The sequence below is a fragment of the Heloderma suspectum genome, chromosome 3 (genome assembly GCF_057233095.1).
Source record: "Heloderma suspectum isolate Gila_16-S chromosome 3, 16-S_ref, whole genome shotgun sequence".
Classification (NCBI taxonomy): Eukaryota; Metazoa; Chordata; class Lepidosauria; order Squamata; family Helodermatidae; genus Heloderma; species Heloderma suspectum.
The window spans coordinates 225,593,885-225,608,126 of NC_139460.1; the positions used below are offsets into that span (position 1 = coordinate 225,593,885).

The window sequence follows — 14,242 nt, forward strand, 5'->3', positions numbered from 1 at the left end:
CAAATAAAGTTCTTCTCAGTAGCAGGTATTTATTATGATTCATTGCCTAACTTTTTTTTTTTTTTAATATTACTGTGCAACGGAATGACTAATTAACAACAAGGGAAAAAATCTTATCTTCTATAGGCATGTTATGTGAATCTGAATCAATGCAAATGTCATCTTCATTGAAGATTTTCTCTTTTAAGAGAATGGTATGAGTGAGCCCATAGTAAGAATTCCATGTAGGGTTCTGAATACAGAGAAACAACAGCATCTATAATTTATCCTGATACAATTTAATAATTAAACAGTTTTTTAAACACACACACACACAAAATGCTAACATGTTTGGAAAATGTACAGTCTGTTATCATGTCGATCAGTATGTGGTTATCGCTGATCAGGTTTAGTAGTACCTTACCTGGAATATTTAATTCTTCTCATCACGTATTTGAAACAATAAAACACAAAATGAGTTACACATTATGTGCTTGATTCAAAGCATGAAAAAGAAGGAAACACATATTTTAATCATACATAATGCAAACTACCCTTTAATGGGGTAGAAGATTCATGTAGCTTAATTACAAACTTCATTAACAGAACATAATTTGAGCCACAGCTCACGATCAGTTTTCAAATCCCACAAGTAAATAATATTCATGAGTGCCTCTGAGAACATGCAGAGTATAACTGCCTTGCCATGGAGTAAATATAGCCATCACCATATGTTATGGCTCAGAGGCTGTGGCTTCCTAGCACCTCTCTGCTTAGAAATGATGAACCACTGCCACCATGTTTTTGAGTAAGAGTGACATCTACTGGATAAAACAAGCAATCTTCTCTTGAAAAGAGATTGGAGATGTATAAAATGTTTTTTTTTTTTAATGGTGTATATATTAGCGTATTTTCCACTAACTTTTGTACAACTAAATTTGTGTACAATTCCGGAAAATAAAAAATGTTCCACAAGTCTGCAGCATCTGCATGACTCACAAGATGCTAGTCTACTGTGGAATCCGCAGATTGAATTCACAAAAATCCAAAGTTATTTGAATCCATTTCGGATGGCTCTGACACCCCTAATTGGGGTTGGCGCTTGTGGGCACACACTCGCCTCCCCACCATTCTTTTAGTCCCCAGATGAGCAGGCTGAATGGTCAGTGTGATGATGTTACTGTTTCTTTAAGAGGAACAGAATCTTAAGAAGGCGGATAGATGGCCAATTGCAGGACAGATGGGAGTGAGAAAAAAATGAATGTTTAGAATGACATGTATCTGCTTATTGTTATTAAATGATGAGTTATAAAATGTCACCTTGAATTATGCATTTTATCAAACAAACAATGAGAGTTGTAACACAAGACATCTGGAAGGGCACCAGTTTGGAAAAAGCTGGGCTAGATAGATTCTTCCTGTTTTCTCCTGCCTGGGTTTCCTCCCCTTTTTCTGTTGTCTCCCTTTTGCCTGGTTTTCGAATATAAGGTTCTGGGGGCAGGAACCTGCCCTCTCATTCTTTGTAAAGGACCATGTTTGTAGATGGTGTAATTCTCAACATCTATCATAGCTAAAGGCCATGATAATATATTAATATCAGAACACTGGAGGAAAAATAAAAGAAAATAATAAAACATAGGATGTTTTAGTTGTTGTTTAAACACCTTTAGAAACAAAACTATGGAAAATGCCAGAAAAAGTCTTTAGCTACTATCATTCCAGCAACACATTTCATTCTTTTGGCAAAAATACCATTACGTTTGGAAGCGATGGCAGCAGATGAGGTAACTTTGTCCATTCAAGGATATTTATCAAATTGTTGCTATTCAGCAAAAAATTGATTTGATCGCTTAAGTAATGATCTGAAACTATGTAAAACTGGAATAGGCAAGATTTTTGTCCCGCCAATATAAACAAGTGCTGCTTCCTGAAAGAATCATATGTCACTCTGCCCCGTTCATATTTTAGAGGTTTAAAATATGAAATCCTCCACTGGCACCAGCGGGGGTTTCCCTAAAAGCAAATATCAGCTTCAGAACAGGATTGCAGCAGGAGAGAAAATGGTTAAATTTATCTTCCATACCTGCTCTAATAATTATAACTCCTGTGTCTTGTTGTTGTTGTTGTTCAGTCGTGTCCGACTCTTCGTGACCCCATGGACCATAGCACGCCAGGCCTTCCTGTCCTGCACTCTCTCCCGGAGTGTGCTCAAGTTCATATTCATTGCATCGGTGATGCTATCTAGCCATCTCATCCTCTGCCTTCTCCTTCTCCTTTTGCCTTCAGTCTTTCCCAGCATCAGGATCTTTTCCAGTGAGTTTTCTCTTCGCATTAGGTGGCCAAAATATTTCAGCTTCAGCTTCAGTATCTGTCCTTCCAATGAGCACTCAGGGTTGATTTCCTTTAGGATTGACTGATTTGACCTCCTTGCAGTCCAGGGGACTCGTAAGAGTCTTCTCCAGCACCACAGTTCGAAAGCATCAATTCTTCGGCGCTCAGCCTTCCTTATAGTCCAGCTCTCACAGCCATACGTTGCTACTGGGAAAACCATAGCTTTGATTAGACAGACCTTTGTCGGCAAGGTGATGTCTCTGCTTCTTACTACGCTGTCTAGGTTTGCCATAGCTTTCCTCCCAAGGAGCAAGCGTCTTTTAATTTCATGGCTACAGTCACCACCTGCGGTGATCTTGGAGCCCAAGAAAGTAAAATCTGTCACTGCTTCCATTTCTTCCCCTTCTATATGCCAGGAAGTGATGGGGCCAGATGCCATGATCTTCGTTTTTTTAATGTTGAGTTTCAAACCAGCTTTGGCACTCTCCTCTTTCACCCTCAACAAGAGGCTCTTGAGATCCTCTTCGCTTTCTGCCATTAGGGTGGTATCGTCTGCATATCGGAGGTTGTTGATAATTCTCCCGGCAATCTTAATTCCGACCTGTGATTCATCCAACCCGGCATTTCTCATGATGTACTCTGCATATAAGTTAAAATAAGCAGGTTGACAATATGCAGCCTTGTCGTACTCCTTTCCCAATTTGAAACCAATCGGTTGTTCCATGTCCGGTTCTTACTGTTGCTTCTTGAGCCTCGTACAGGTTTCTCAGGAGACAGGTAAGGTGGTCTGGTACACCCATCACTTTAAGAATTTGCCACAGTTTGTTGTGATCCACACAATCCAAGGCTTTAGCGTAGTCAATGAAGCAGAAATAGACGTTTTTCTGGAATTCTCTTGCTTTCTCCATGATCCAGCGAATGTTGGCGATTTGATCTCTAGTTCCTCTGCCTCTTCGAAACCCAGCTTGTACTTCCAGTAGTTCTTGGTTCGCATACTGCTGAAGCCTAGCTTGTACGATTTTGAGCATCACCTTGCTGGCATGTGAAATGAGTGCAATCGTGCAGTAGTTTGAACACTCTTTGGCATTGCCCTTCTTTGGAATTGGAATGTAAACTGACCTTTTCCAGTCTTGCGGCCATTGTTGAGTGTTCCAAATGTGTTGGCATATTGAATGCAGCACTTTAACAGCATCATCTTTTAGGATTTTCAATAGCTCAGCTGGAATACTGTCGTCTCCGCTAGCTTTGTTGTTAGTAATGCTTCCTAAGGCCCACTTGACCTCACTTTCTAGGATGTCCGGCTCAAGTTCAGTGACCACACTATCATGGCTATCAGGTAAGATCTTTCCTGTATAGTTCTTCTGTGTATTCTTGCCACCTCTTCTTAATCTCATCTGCTTCTGTTAGGTCCCTGCCTTCTTTGTCCTTTATCATGCCCGTCTTTGCACAAAACATTCCCTTGAGAGCTCCAATTTTCTTGAAGAGATCTCTAGTCTTTCCCATTCTGTTGTTTTCCTCGATTTCTTTGCATTGTTCATTTAAGAAGGCCTTCTTGCCTCTCCTTGCTATTCTCTGGAACTCTGCATTCAGTTGGATATATCTTCCCCTTTCTCCCTTGCTTTTCGCTTATTTATTATTTATTTATTTATTTAATTTCTATACCGCCCAATAGCCGAAGCTCTCTGGGCGGTTCACAAAGCTCTCTGGGCGGTTTCGCTTCCCTTCTTCCGTCAGCTACTTGTAAAGCCCCATCAGACAGCCACTTTGCTTTCTTGCATTTCTTTTTCTTTGGGATGGATTGAGTTGCTGCCTCCTGAACAATGTTACGGACCTCCGTCCATAGTTCCTCAGGCACTCTGTCTGTCAGGTCTAATCCCTTAAATCTATTCCTCACCTCCACTGTATATTCATAAGGGATATGATTTCGGTCATACCTGAATGGTTTAGTGGTTTTCCCTACGTTCTTCAATTTGAGCCGAAATTTTGCAACAAGAAGCTCATGATCTGAGCCACAGTCAGCTCCAGGTCTTGTTTTGACTGACTGTATAGAGCTTCTCCATCTTTGGCTGCTAAGGACATAATCAATCTGATTTCGATATTGACCATCTGGTGATGTCCATGTGTAGAGTCGTCTCTTGTGCTGTTGGAAGAGTGTCTGCTATGATCAGCATGTTCTCTTGGCAAAACTCTATTAGCTTTTGTCCTGCTTCATTTTGTGCACCAAGGCCATGCCTGCCTGTTATCCTGGTGATTTCTTGACTTCCTACTTTAGCATTCCAATCCCCTATGATGAAGAGGACATCTTTTTTGGGTGTTAGTTCTAGAAGGTGTTGTAGGTCTTCATAGAACCGATCAACCTCAGCTTCTTCGGCATCAGTGGTTGGGGCATAGACTTGAATTACTGTGATGTTGAATGGTTTGCCTTGGATTCGTACTGAGATCATTCTATCGTGTTTAAGATTGTACCCCAGTACTGCTTTTCCCACCCTTTTGTTGACTATGAGTGCTACTCCATTTCTTCTAAGGGATTCTTGCCCACAGTAGTAGATATGATGGTCACCTGAATTAAATTTGCCCATGCCTGTCCATTTTAGTTCGCTGATTCCCAAGATGTCCATGTTCAATCTTGCCATCTCATGTTTGACCACCTCCAGCTTACCTTGATTCAGTGATCTTACATTCCAGGTTCCTAAACAATATTGTTCTTTACAGCATCGGATTTTCTTTTCACCACCAGACACATCCACAGCTGAGTGTCCTTTCGGGTTTGGCCCAGCTGCTTCACTCTTTCTGGCGCTACTTGGAAACACCCTCTGCTCTTCCCCAGTAGTATATTGGACACCTTCTGACCTGAGGGACTCATCTTCCGGCGTCATTTCTTTTAGCCTTGTGATACGTTCCATGGGGTTTTCTTGGCAAGAATACTGGAGTGGGTTGCCATTTCCTTCTATTTGCATTTAAAAAACACACACACTACATTTTAACATTACGCAGAGTTTATCCTATACTGTGTCAGGTTATTGTCTTGTTAGTTGAATGAGGAAAACTCTCCCATCCTTTTAAATAGAGACAAATTGCTAGGAACGAGTACAATAAGGTATAATTATCTGTAAATAGCTGTAATTGCCATGGCATTGAGAAAAAGCACAACTGAAACCAAGGTTGGGTTGCCCCAAAGGATTGGCTACCTAATTACTTCTAAAACAGAGAATGAGGCTGCAAAGCTATGCTCATTGAACACCAAGACTTACTTTTGAGTAAATTTGCCTAGTACTGTAAAGTTAAAACATTTTCACAAAGGTGTCAGTAGATAGAAGTAAAAACAAAAAAACAAAAACCTGCTACAGTGTTAAATTTGAAGTAAATCCTACAAAAGTGATTGTTTTCCTTTTACATAAGACAATCTACTGTTTATCATCACATCCAAAATATAGGGTAGTACATTATGCAGTGTTTATTATATAATTGTAATTAAAATATTAATTGTGCTAGTAAGTTTGTAATCCAATCAACTTTTCACATTTTAGAAGGTGTTACAGAGTTAAAAAAAAAACAATGTAAGATTTCTGATGTTTACCTTGAAACAACTGCTTAATGTTTATTTATTCCTTCATGTTAAACTTGACTGATTGTTGCGAATCTTCTGATATTAATGAAATTAAAACACACAATGGGTTTTTTTTTTGCATTTATTACAATGTATGAAATCATATAAACATTTTATGAAAATACTCTTGTCATTTCAAGATCCAAGAATTTAAAGGTTATATTTCCCAAAATACAACCATATCTACTAGAAAATAGCAACAACTACAAAAATAGCTTTACAATGTGCAATAAAGTCTATGAAAGTAGTGCAAGGGCCATCTGGTTTAACTCCCTGATATTTTGCAAAAATACAGGTCAGATACTCAAACTACTTACATTGGGATGCCTTAATATCAGTGAAACTTTTTTAGAGTCAGTCATTTAACAGTTTGTTGCTTTCAACACATAACACTATCTACTTTGACAAGCAATATAAAAGCACATTAGTATCAGGTATATCAAACACAACCTCCAAAGATGTTAAGAAGAGAAGCCAATCTTTGTGTCTTTGTCTGTTTGTCTTGTTAGGTCTATGAAAATAATAAAAATCTTATGCCAACAATCCACAAACTGTCTACCATGGTGCTCGTCCACTCAGATGGTACCCTAACTCTCTGTGGCTAAGCCCCCACGGTTAATGCTAAATACTCTGTTGCTAGCTATCATAAGTATGTAACAGCCCTGGTGCCTGCTTAAGGACCACCACTTCTTCCAAAAGCAAGGCCCATCAATCCATCCTGCTGTGATCAACAAACAGTACTGGAAGTTTATGCAGCATGCTAGAATCCATTCAAAAGAGTTTCACAGAATAGTTTCTGGGTAGCTAAACAGCTATGGGAGGAAAAAATAGAAAAATATCGGCTTGCTAAATAGCTTAAACAGACTGCTTGCCTGGTACACAGTCCCTAAATTACATAGGCAAAGAAATGAGACCAGAAAAGTGTCATTCCTTAAAAATCATGTACAGTTTCTGAGGAAAGTTGGAAGGGGATATGGAAAAACATATCAATCAAATCTATTTCAACTTATGCATGTGAGAAGGGGTTAAAAGGTGATCCATTGATAGTATCTGTACCCATTTAAACTACACAGGATTAATAACCATTTATCACTTAAGTGCTGGAGAAGCCACAACAAGATTGCATGGTACTACATATGTAATGGACTTGTTAGACAGTTGAAAGCTACCATCAACTATTTATTTATCCATCTTAAATATTTTTAGTCTAGCCTTCAATTATAACAGGGTAGTTTACAAAAATAACATAATTAAAATAGAATTACACAAAAAAAACTTGTTGAAGAAATAGCTTTTCAAGAATGTAGTGCTATCTTAAATACACCTGTTTTGCCTAACCCAAAACTGGCTTTACTTAACATTTTTAGGACAACTTAGATGGCATACTGTACAGAAACTTCGCCATGCCAACAGCAAGATTGGAAATATATTTGCATAGGAAGAGTCACCATATGTCAGACATTAACCAAGGCTCTGGAAAATAGCTGTACAGAACCATGTCTACTCAGAAGTCAGTCCTACTGACAGGTAAGTGTGTATAGGATTTGAGCCTTAATAGACAAGTCCACAAAAACAAATTCATATTGACAATTTCATTGAAAACTAGTATCCATTCATACCTTGTGCCAAGAAAGCACATATGTTAACCTGTCAACATATTGCTAAACCTCACGAATTGTTCTGGGTAGATGTTCACTGAATAATTTCACAGCTACTCCAGTATAATCCAAACTACTTTTTCTACCTCCTTGACCTTTTTACTTCTACTGCTGTAGTTGTGCCTTTGTAGTCTTTGTTATATTATTCCCCTTGTATGTTTACATGGGTTTCTTTTTATTAATTTCCCCTCCTATTATTGTAACTCTTATGAAAATCATAAAAATATAATTAAAAATTAAAATGGTAAACAATAGCCTAGCATCAGAGAGTGATCTACATTGAGGTTACATTCTGGTTCCAAACACATTTTCTTCTAAGTTAAAGTGCCATTTCTTTACAGTGCTTATTTCCATGTAAAAGTACCTAAGAACACTTATTTGGCAGTAAGTCCCATTGGATAAAGTGGGGCTAACTTCCAAGTAAACATGCAATGTCCAAGTAAACATGCATATAGGACTGGGTTGTTAGCTTGGGTTGTCAGCTAGTAAGGATCATAACTGTTTAAAATACAGAACTCTTACAGATAGACATATAAGGGCAATGCGATGCTAGGTACGGGAATCATGAACCAAAACCCAGACCAAACCTTGAAAGAGAACAGAACCTGAATCTTATCTGGAAGTATCTTTTGAACCTGATTAGAAAATCAGTTTGCTTAACCTGTAACTCTGGTTCTGTGCTCATCTGTGCAGTCAACATATGGGTTCTGTGACTGCAGAGAGCTACATTCAGAACTTTCTAGAGCTAGGTAAGTGTTAGTGGCAGAACTCCAGCATGGGCACTTCCCTGAGGAAAGCCATGGAAGGTGCAGTAGCCCTTCTCGAGTGTGTGCGCAATGCAGTTTTTACCAGAGTTGAATGATCTATGAAATCCAATGGGGAAAATGCTGGGTGAAGACTGGAAGACCCTTCTTGAGATCATCATAACAGAGGGACAGAGGGGAGCTCTATCTAAATCCTGCAGACCTGTCCATGCAGAAGTTGAGGGTCAGGTGGACATTCAAGATGTGCGAGGACACTTCCAACAGTGATGAGGAGTTGGGGAAAATGCTGGGAGGACTAAGTCTTGATTAAGGTGAAATATGGAGACCCAACATGGAGGCAAAAAAGAAACATCTAGTCGCAGAACTGCACTGCAGTATTCCTACGTAGGCTGAAATACAGGGGGCTGTAAATACAAGAGTACTCAAAGTTATTTATATTCATTATTATTATTTATTAAAGATATTTATAAATTGCTTTTCTGCTCATCAGGGCCCTCACAGCAATGTACAATTTAGACCAATACACTAAAATCACAACAACCAACACAGAAACAAAAAATTCTTTAAAACAGGCAAATATTAAAATCCATCAAAGCCCTGACAAAATAGTACAGTTTTACTGCCTTTCTAAAATTCAGTAAGGATGGAGCCAACCTGACTTCCCTTAGGAGGGAGTTCTACCTTTGGGATTGTACTATTGAAAAGGCCCTGTCCTGTGTACCTACCAACCTCGCTTCCCTTGGTTGTGGGACATACAGTAGAACCTCTGAAGATTGCAAATTGCAGGCAGGCTTATATGGGAGGCAGCAGTCTTTCAGGTATCTTGGCCCCAAGCCATTTAGAGCTTTATAGGTCAAAACTGCACTTTAAATTGGGCTCAGAAACAATTTGGAAGCCAGAGTAGTTGGTTCAAAGCCAGTGTTACATGGTCTCTAAAGTGCATGCCAGACAATAGTCTGGCTACTGCATTTTGCACTGTCTGTAGTTTCCAAAGACTTTTCAAGGGCAGCCCCATGTAGAGTGCATTACAGTAGCCTAAATGAGAGGTAATTAAGGCATGGATCACTGTGACCAGATCTACCTTTCCCAGGTGGTAGAGCAGTGGCTGCACCAGCCAAAGCTGGACAAAGGCACTCCTGGCCATAGCAGCCACCTGGCCCTCCAGGAGTAATGCTGTGTCCAAGACCTGGTCTTGGAACTGCAGGAGTGGCATGTGACTGAGGATGGTAATGAATTTGTCTGAACTGAAGTGGCTATGGTCACACTCAGTACAAAGGGCAAATCTGCCACCACAGAGGGCAATCTCTTGGCCATGCCAGAGGAGACTGCCATGTTGTCAGCAGTTAAGCTGCAAATGAATGAATGAAGACAGATAAGGAAAATAAAGTGAAAGAAAAAAGAAAAGGGCCTTGCTTGCACTCTTAAGGAGAAAGAGCAGAAGTTAAAGCCCCTCATGATGCTTCCATTGTGATCTTCAAAAAGGAAAGTAGAAACCACACTTGCTTGAAGGTGTATTGCTCTAGGTTCTGAACATAGCTCTGTGCAGGTGCAGAACCCATATGTTCTGTAAAGAGAACACCAAGAAGAACTCCAAATTTAGCTTACTGGTTCAAAATAAGGGGTTGATTGTTTAAAATTTAATATACTTGTGGGTCCCAGCCAAAAAGAATTATGAGCAGGTAAGATTTTGGGAAATGGTTGTGTTGCTGTTTCTTTACACATCTTGGGGTTATCTAGATTTCTGTCCTCTTAATGCAGTAGGCAGTACAAAGGCCTGCAGTTTTAATGGTTAAGAATTCAAATTAAACATATTACAATCTTGTGGAAGCGTTAGAACTATTTTTATTGCATGCATACTTCATAGAAGTACTACTTCATAATAACCTATGGATAAAGGCTGATACTGAGTTGTAAGACATTAACCTGATACATTCCATGAACTGGAACTGAACCAGTTCTGGAGGTGGACAGAACTGGTTACCAAGCCTTTATTGGCTTAAATTGGAACTATTTCAGCCACAGATGAAACTAAACTGCAATCAAACAAACACATTTAGAGAGCAATCCTACGGCCCCTAGACAGTGTCCAGAGGGGACATAGTTCAGATTCCTGGATCTGAGGTCGGAGACAGTGTTAAATATTTTTTCAGTGTCCAAAAGAACAAACAAGAAGTGCAGTATGTCATGGCAAGGTTTTTGTTTTGTTTTTTACATAAAGTTAACTCATGTATATCCTGCTCAATGGATTTCCTGATCATCTGGAGCAGGAAGAATTTACTTCTGTTATAAGGAAAATGAAGCTGCCACTGGCCTATGTCTCTTCCCTGCATCTCCAGGTAACATTAAGGCTGCAATTCTATAGTATACACAATTACCTGGGAGTAAGTCCCATTGATGCATAAAATCATTGTACTCAAGGTATTCCAACCCTGCTCCATTTCATTCAGTGCCATTTGGAGGAGACAGGGCAACTCTGAGCATGATGATGCCACATTATGCATCTTCTTTTAGCTAAATGTTACTGATTAGATGTGGGAAGGAAGCATAAGTCAGCAACAGCTACACATTCCTCATAAGGTCATTTGGACCTTGCAAAGCCCAGTTACTTGAAATTAGGTCAGCCTGTTGTTCAGTCACCATACTCATATTGAATAAGTTTGACTGGCAGACATGAGGCAGATTTTAAAGCAAAGAAAGCTTTGTGTTGTGAAGATTCATTCAAAGAAGTACAATTTACTATAGGAACTTTGGCTTAACAAAGCCATAATGATTCAGTCTATTCATTTAACATATATGTTGAGATTAGCAATTTACAAAATCTAGTAATTTCAACAGATTTTTCCATAGTTACACTGCATTAGGATTCAGGCCTACATTATTTTGAACAAACATAAGATGTGAATTCAAATATTAAACAGGAAGTATTTTCCCTCTCCTCCTCCATATAATAAATGATGAGGGGGTTTGATGTGGGAATAGTTACAAAGCTTGGTTCAGGGTGCAATCCTATGGGTTGCAATCTTGAAAGATAGAAGGCTCAGAGTTCAGAGCCCTCCACCTATCCCATGCCCTGCCATCAAGAGTCAGGTAGGGAGAGAGGAGGACAGAGGCAATTTCACCTCCATTCCTCCATTTAACATACAAAAAGCAGCTAGATGAGCCTTTGAGCCTGTCTAGCTGACTTACCTTTCTTTGGGCAGGGAGAGATTGGAGATTCCCTAGGATACTGCCTCTCTCCTCCCCACCCACTAGCATGCTCCCTTTTCGCCCTTTCTGACTTCTCACTTTCTGCAGTGGCTGAGAGGGTGGAGGATGGGGGAAAGATCCACAATTGGCTCTCCTCCTCCATATTCATAGCTCTATCCAAGGGGACGGAGATCTGCGGCATCCTATGGCGCCCCAGATGCTGTCTAGGGGGCCATAGGATTACTTTAAATTGATAATATAACAAATATCTGATCTTAAACCATGACATTTTAATAAACCTTACCTTCCAAAAAAATCTGTGCCAGATTTGTAAAGCACTTACTAACGTTTCTTTTTTTAATGTATGCCCCAATCTTATAAGCTGTAGTGCTAGCATAGCAGCACAGAGCACCTACAGTACCTCATAACCCCCCTTTACAGTTTACAAGGTGCCGTAAAGGCCCAAGATACGGACCATAGCCCAATGGCATAGCAAAGGTTTTACATGCAGAAGATCTCAGGTTCATTCCCTGGCATCTCCAGTTAAAACGATCAAATAGTAGGTAATGGAAAAGACCTGTGCCCGAGACCCTGGAAAGCCAGTACCAGTTTGGGTAGGCAACAGTGGGCTAGATGAACCAACAGTCTGGCCTGGTATAAAGGTAGCTTCTTATGCCTCTTGGATGTGTGAGTGCTGTGGGAAGGTAATAGAAAAAGTAATACTTGGAGGGAGCAATCCTACGGTTGCTAGACAGCAGCTAGTCGGCCATAGGATATCTGGTTTTCTGGGAACCAACCTTGGAGCCCATGGTCCAAGGTCGGTTCCCGGAGAACCGACCTCCCCCCACTTCCACGCTGCCTCTTAGGCAAGAGGAGCGCGGAGCAGCCGAAAAGGGGTGTTCTGGGGTGGAAATGCCTGTACGACACATCCTTCGACTGTCTAGCCAACAATGCAGGGCAGGAGAAGCGCGGAGGGAATGATCACCTCTGTGCTTCTCCTGCCCTGCACTGGATAGGCGGACGCCTCCAAGTATGGAGGCAGCCGCCTATCTGAATAGGATTGCACCCTAAATTAGAATAACTGAACCAAAAAAAAACCCTGTTTATAAAACAGCACAGTACAACTTACTCTGGGACAACCTTATGATTAAAACAATTCTAAACGCCTTCTTTTTCATAAGACACTGAATTACTATTTTTTTTAAAAAAATATTTTGATCCCTCTCCATGTGTTCTGACCAAGAAAACAGACTCAGCCCTTAGGCACAGTTTGAGGCAATTTTACCAAAAAAATAAAAATTGCATCCCTTCAATTTTAAGACAGTTTGCACATTTTACAAACACATGAAGGATATGCACACAGAAATTGCTTTAGCCAAAAGCAATGTACTTGCACAGCAGCTTTGTTTGATAAAGTAAGTGCTTATATACATTAAAAGGTAATTGTGGATCAAAGTGGTATTCTAAAATCACCTCTATAGTATATGTAGATACAGATGAAAACAAACTTATCCTTTTAAAGAAGAATAGTAAAAAAAAATAAATACAAATTTCCCCAAAGCAAAGACTCAAAGGAATATTGTAAACCACTATAAAGCTTTATAGTCACAACTAAACTCGGGAACTTAATAGTATATCAACTCTGTTTTCTTGCATAACTTATGCTTTTTTTAAAGCATTCTACTATAGCAAACAGTATACAAAAGGGTGAAGGAATACATTCTATTTGCTACATTAACAAATGTAAAAGTGAGGAGAATGTAGTTAAAATACTTTGTTTAAATGTAGTATATTTTAAAAGTTAAAGACTGCAACTCTAAGCTTACTAAAGCCCCATTAAACACATTGAGGCTTGCTTCTAAGTAAACATGCGTAGGATTGCCCTGTAACAGCACAATCCTATGCGTGTCAGAAGCAAGTCCCCCTGTGTTCAATGGGTCTTACTTCTAGGTAAGTATGGATAGGATAGCAGCCCCAATAAAACAGCATCAGAATTATGAGGCACAAAACAAATGCATAGCATTAAACTACTTTTAGGAATAGTGATGCCACTGAAACTCAAAATTAATCTATTTCTAAGTTGAAACTAGCACGGTCATAATTCCTGAATGTATGACAAGCCGTGACTTAGATCCAATGAACTTTAATTTCTTTCATAATTCAAACCAACTTATTTTTTCTGCATCCATCTGGCATGGTCTGCATGCTTGGGAGGGGAGAACCTAGTGAACTTATAGTAATATAAAGTGGTCCAAGGGCTTTTTAATCATCTCCTTTATTTTGTAAAAATTTAAAGGTGACAGCCTTTAGAGGGGCTGGGAAATGTGGCTCCTGACAGCTGCTTTCAAAATGTAAATAAAGCAAATTCTTTTGAAGTGCTGTCCCTGGACTTAGAATCATAGAACAGCAGGGTTAAAAGGGGCCTATAAGACCACCGAGTCCAACCCCTTGCTCAATGCAACTTCTGGGACTGTTTGGCTTAGAGAAAAGGTGAGTGAGGGGAGACATGAGAGGGGTGTACAGAATTATGCATGGTGTGGAAAACGTGGATAGAGAAACATTTTTCTCCCTCTCTCATAATACTAGAACCTGGGGTGATACCGTGAAACTGATTGGTGGGAGATTCACAAAAGATAAAAGGACTTCTTCACACAGCACATAGTTAAACTATGGGATTCACTGCCACAAGATGTAGTGATGGGTGCTGATCTGCATGG

The 14,242-nt window shown here is 39.7% G+C and overlaps 1 protein-coding gene across 1 annotated transcript in view; it reads right to left on the minus strand.

Moving 5' to 3' along the window:
* Positions 1 to 5,995: 5,995 nt before the first annotated feature.
* The window catches only part of SLC35G1 (solute carrier family 35 member G1), a 34,042-nt gene continuing 25,795 nt past the window's right edge, over positions 5,996 to 14,242 (minus strand). The window contains exon 4 of the mRNA XM_084845840.1: positions 5,996 to 8,743. Coding sequence (XP_084701966.1) covers positions 8,720 to 8,743 — 24 coding nt within the window. The 3' untranslated portion in view covers positions 5,996 to 8,719. The remainder of the gene's footprint in view (positions 8,744 to 14,242) is intronic.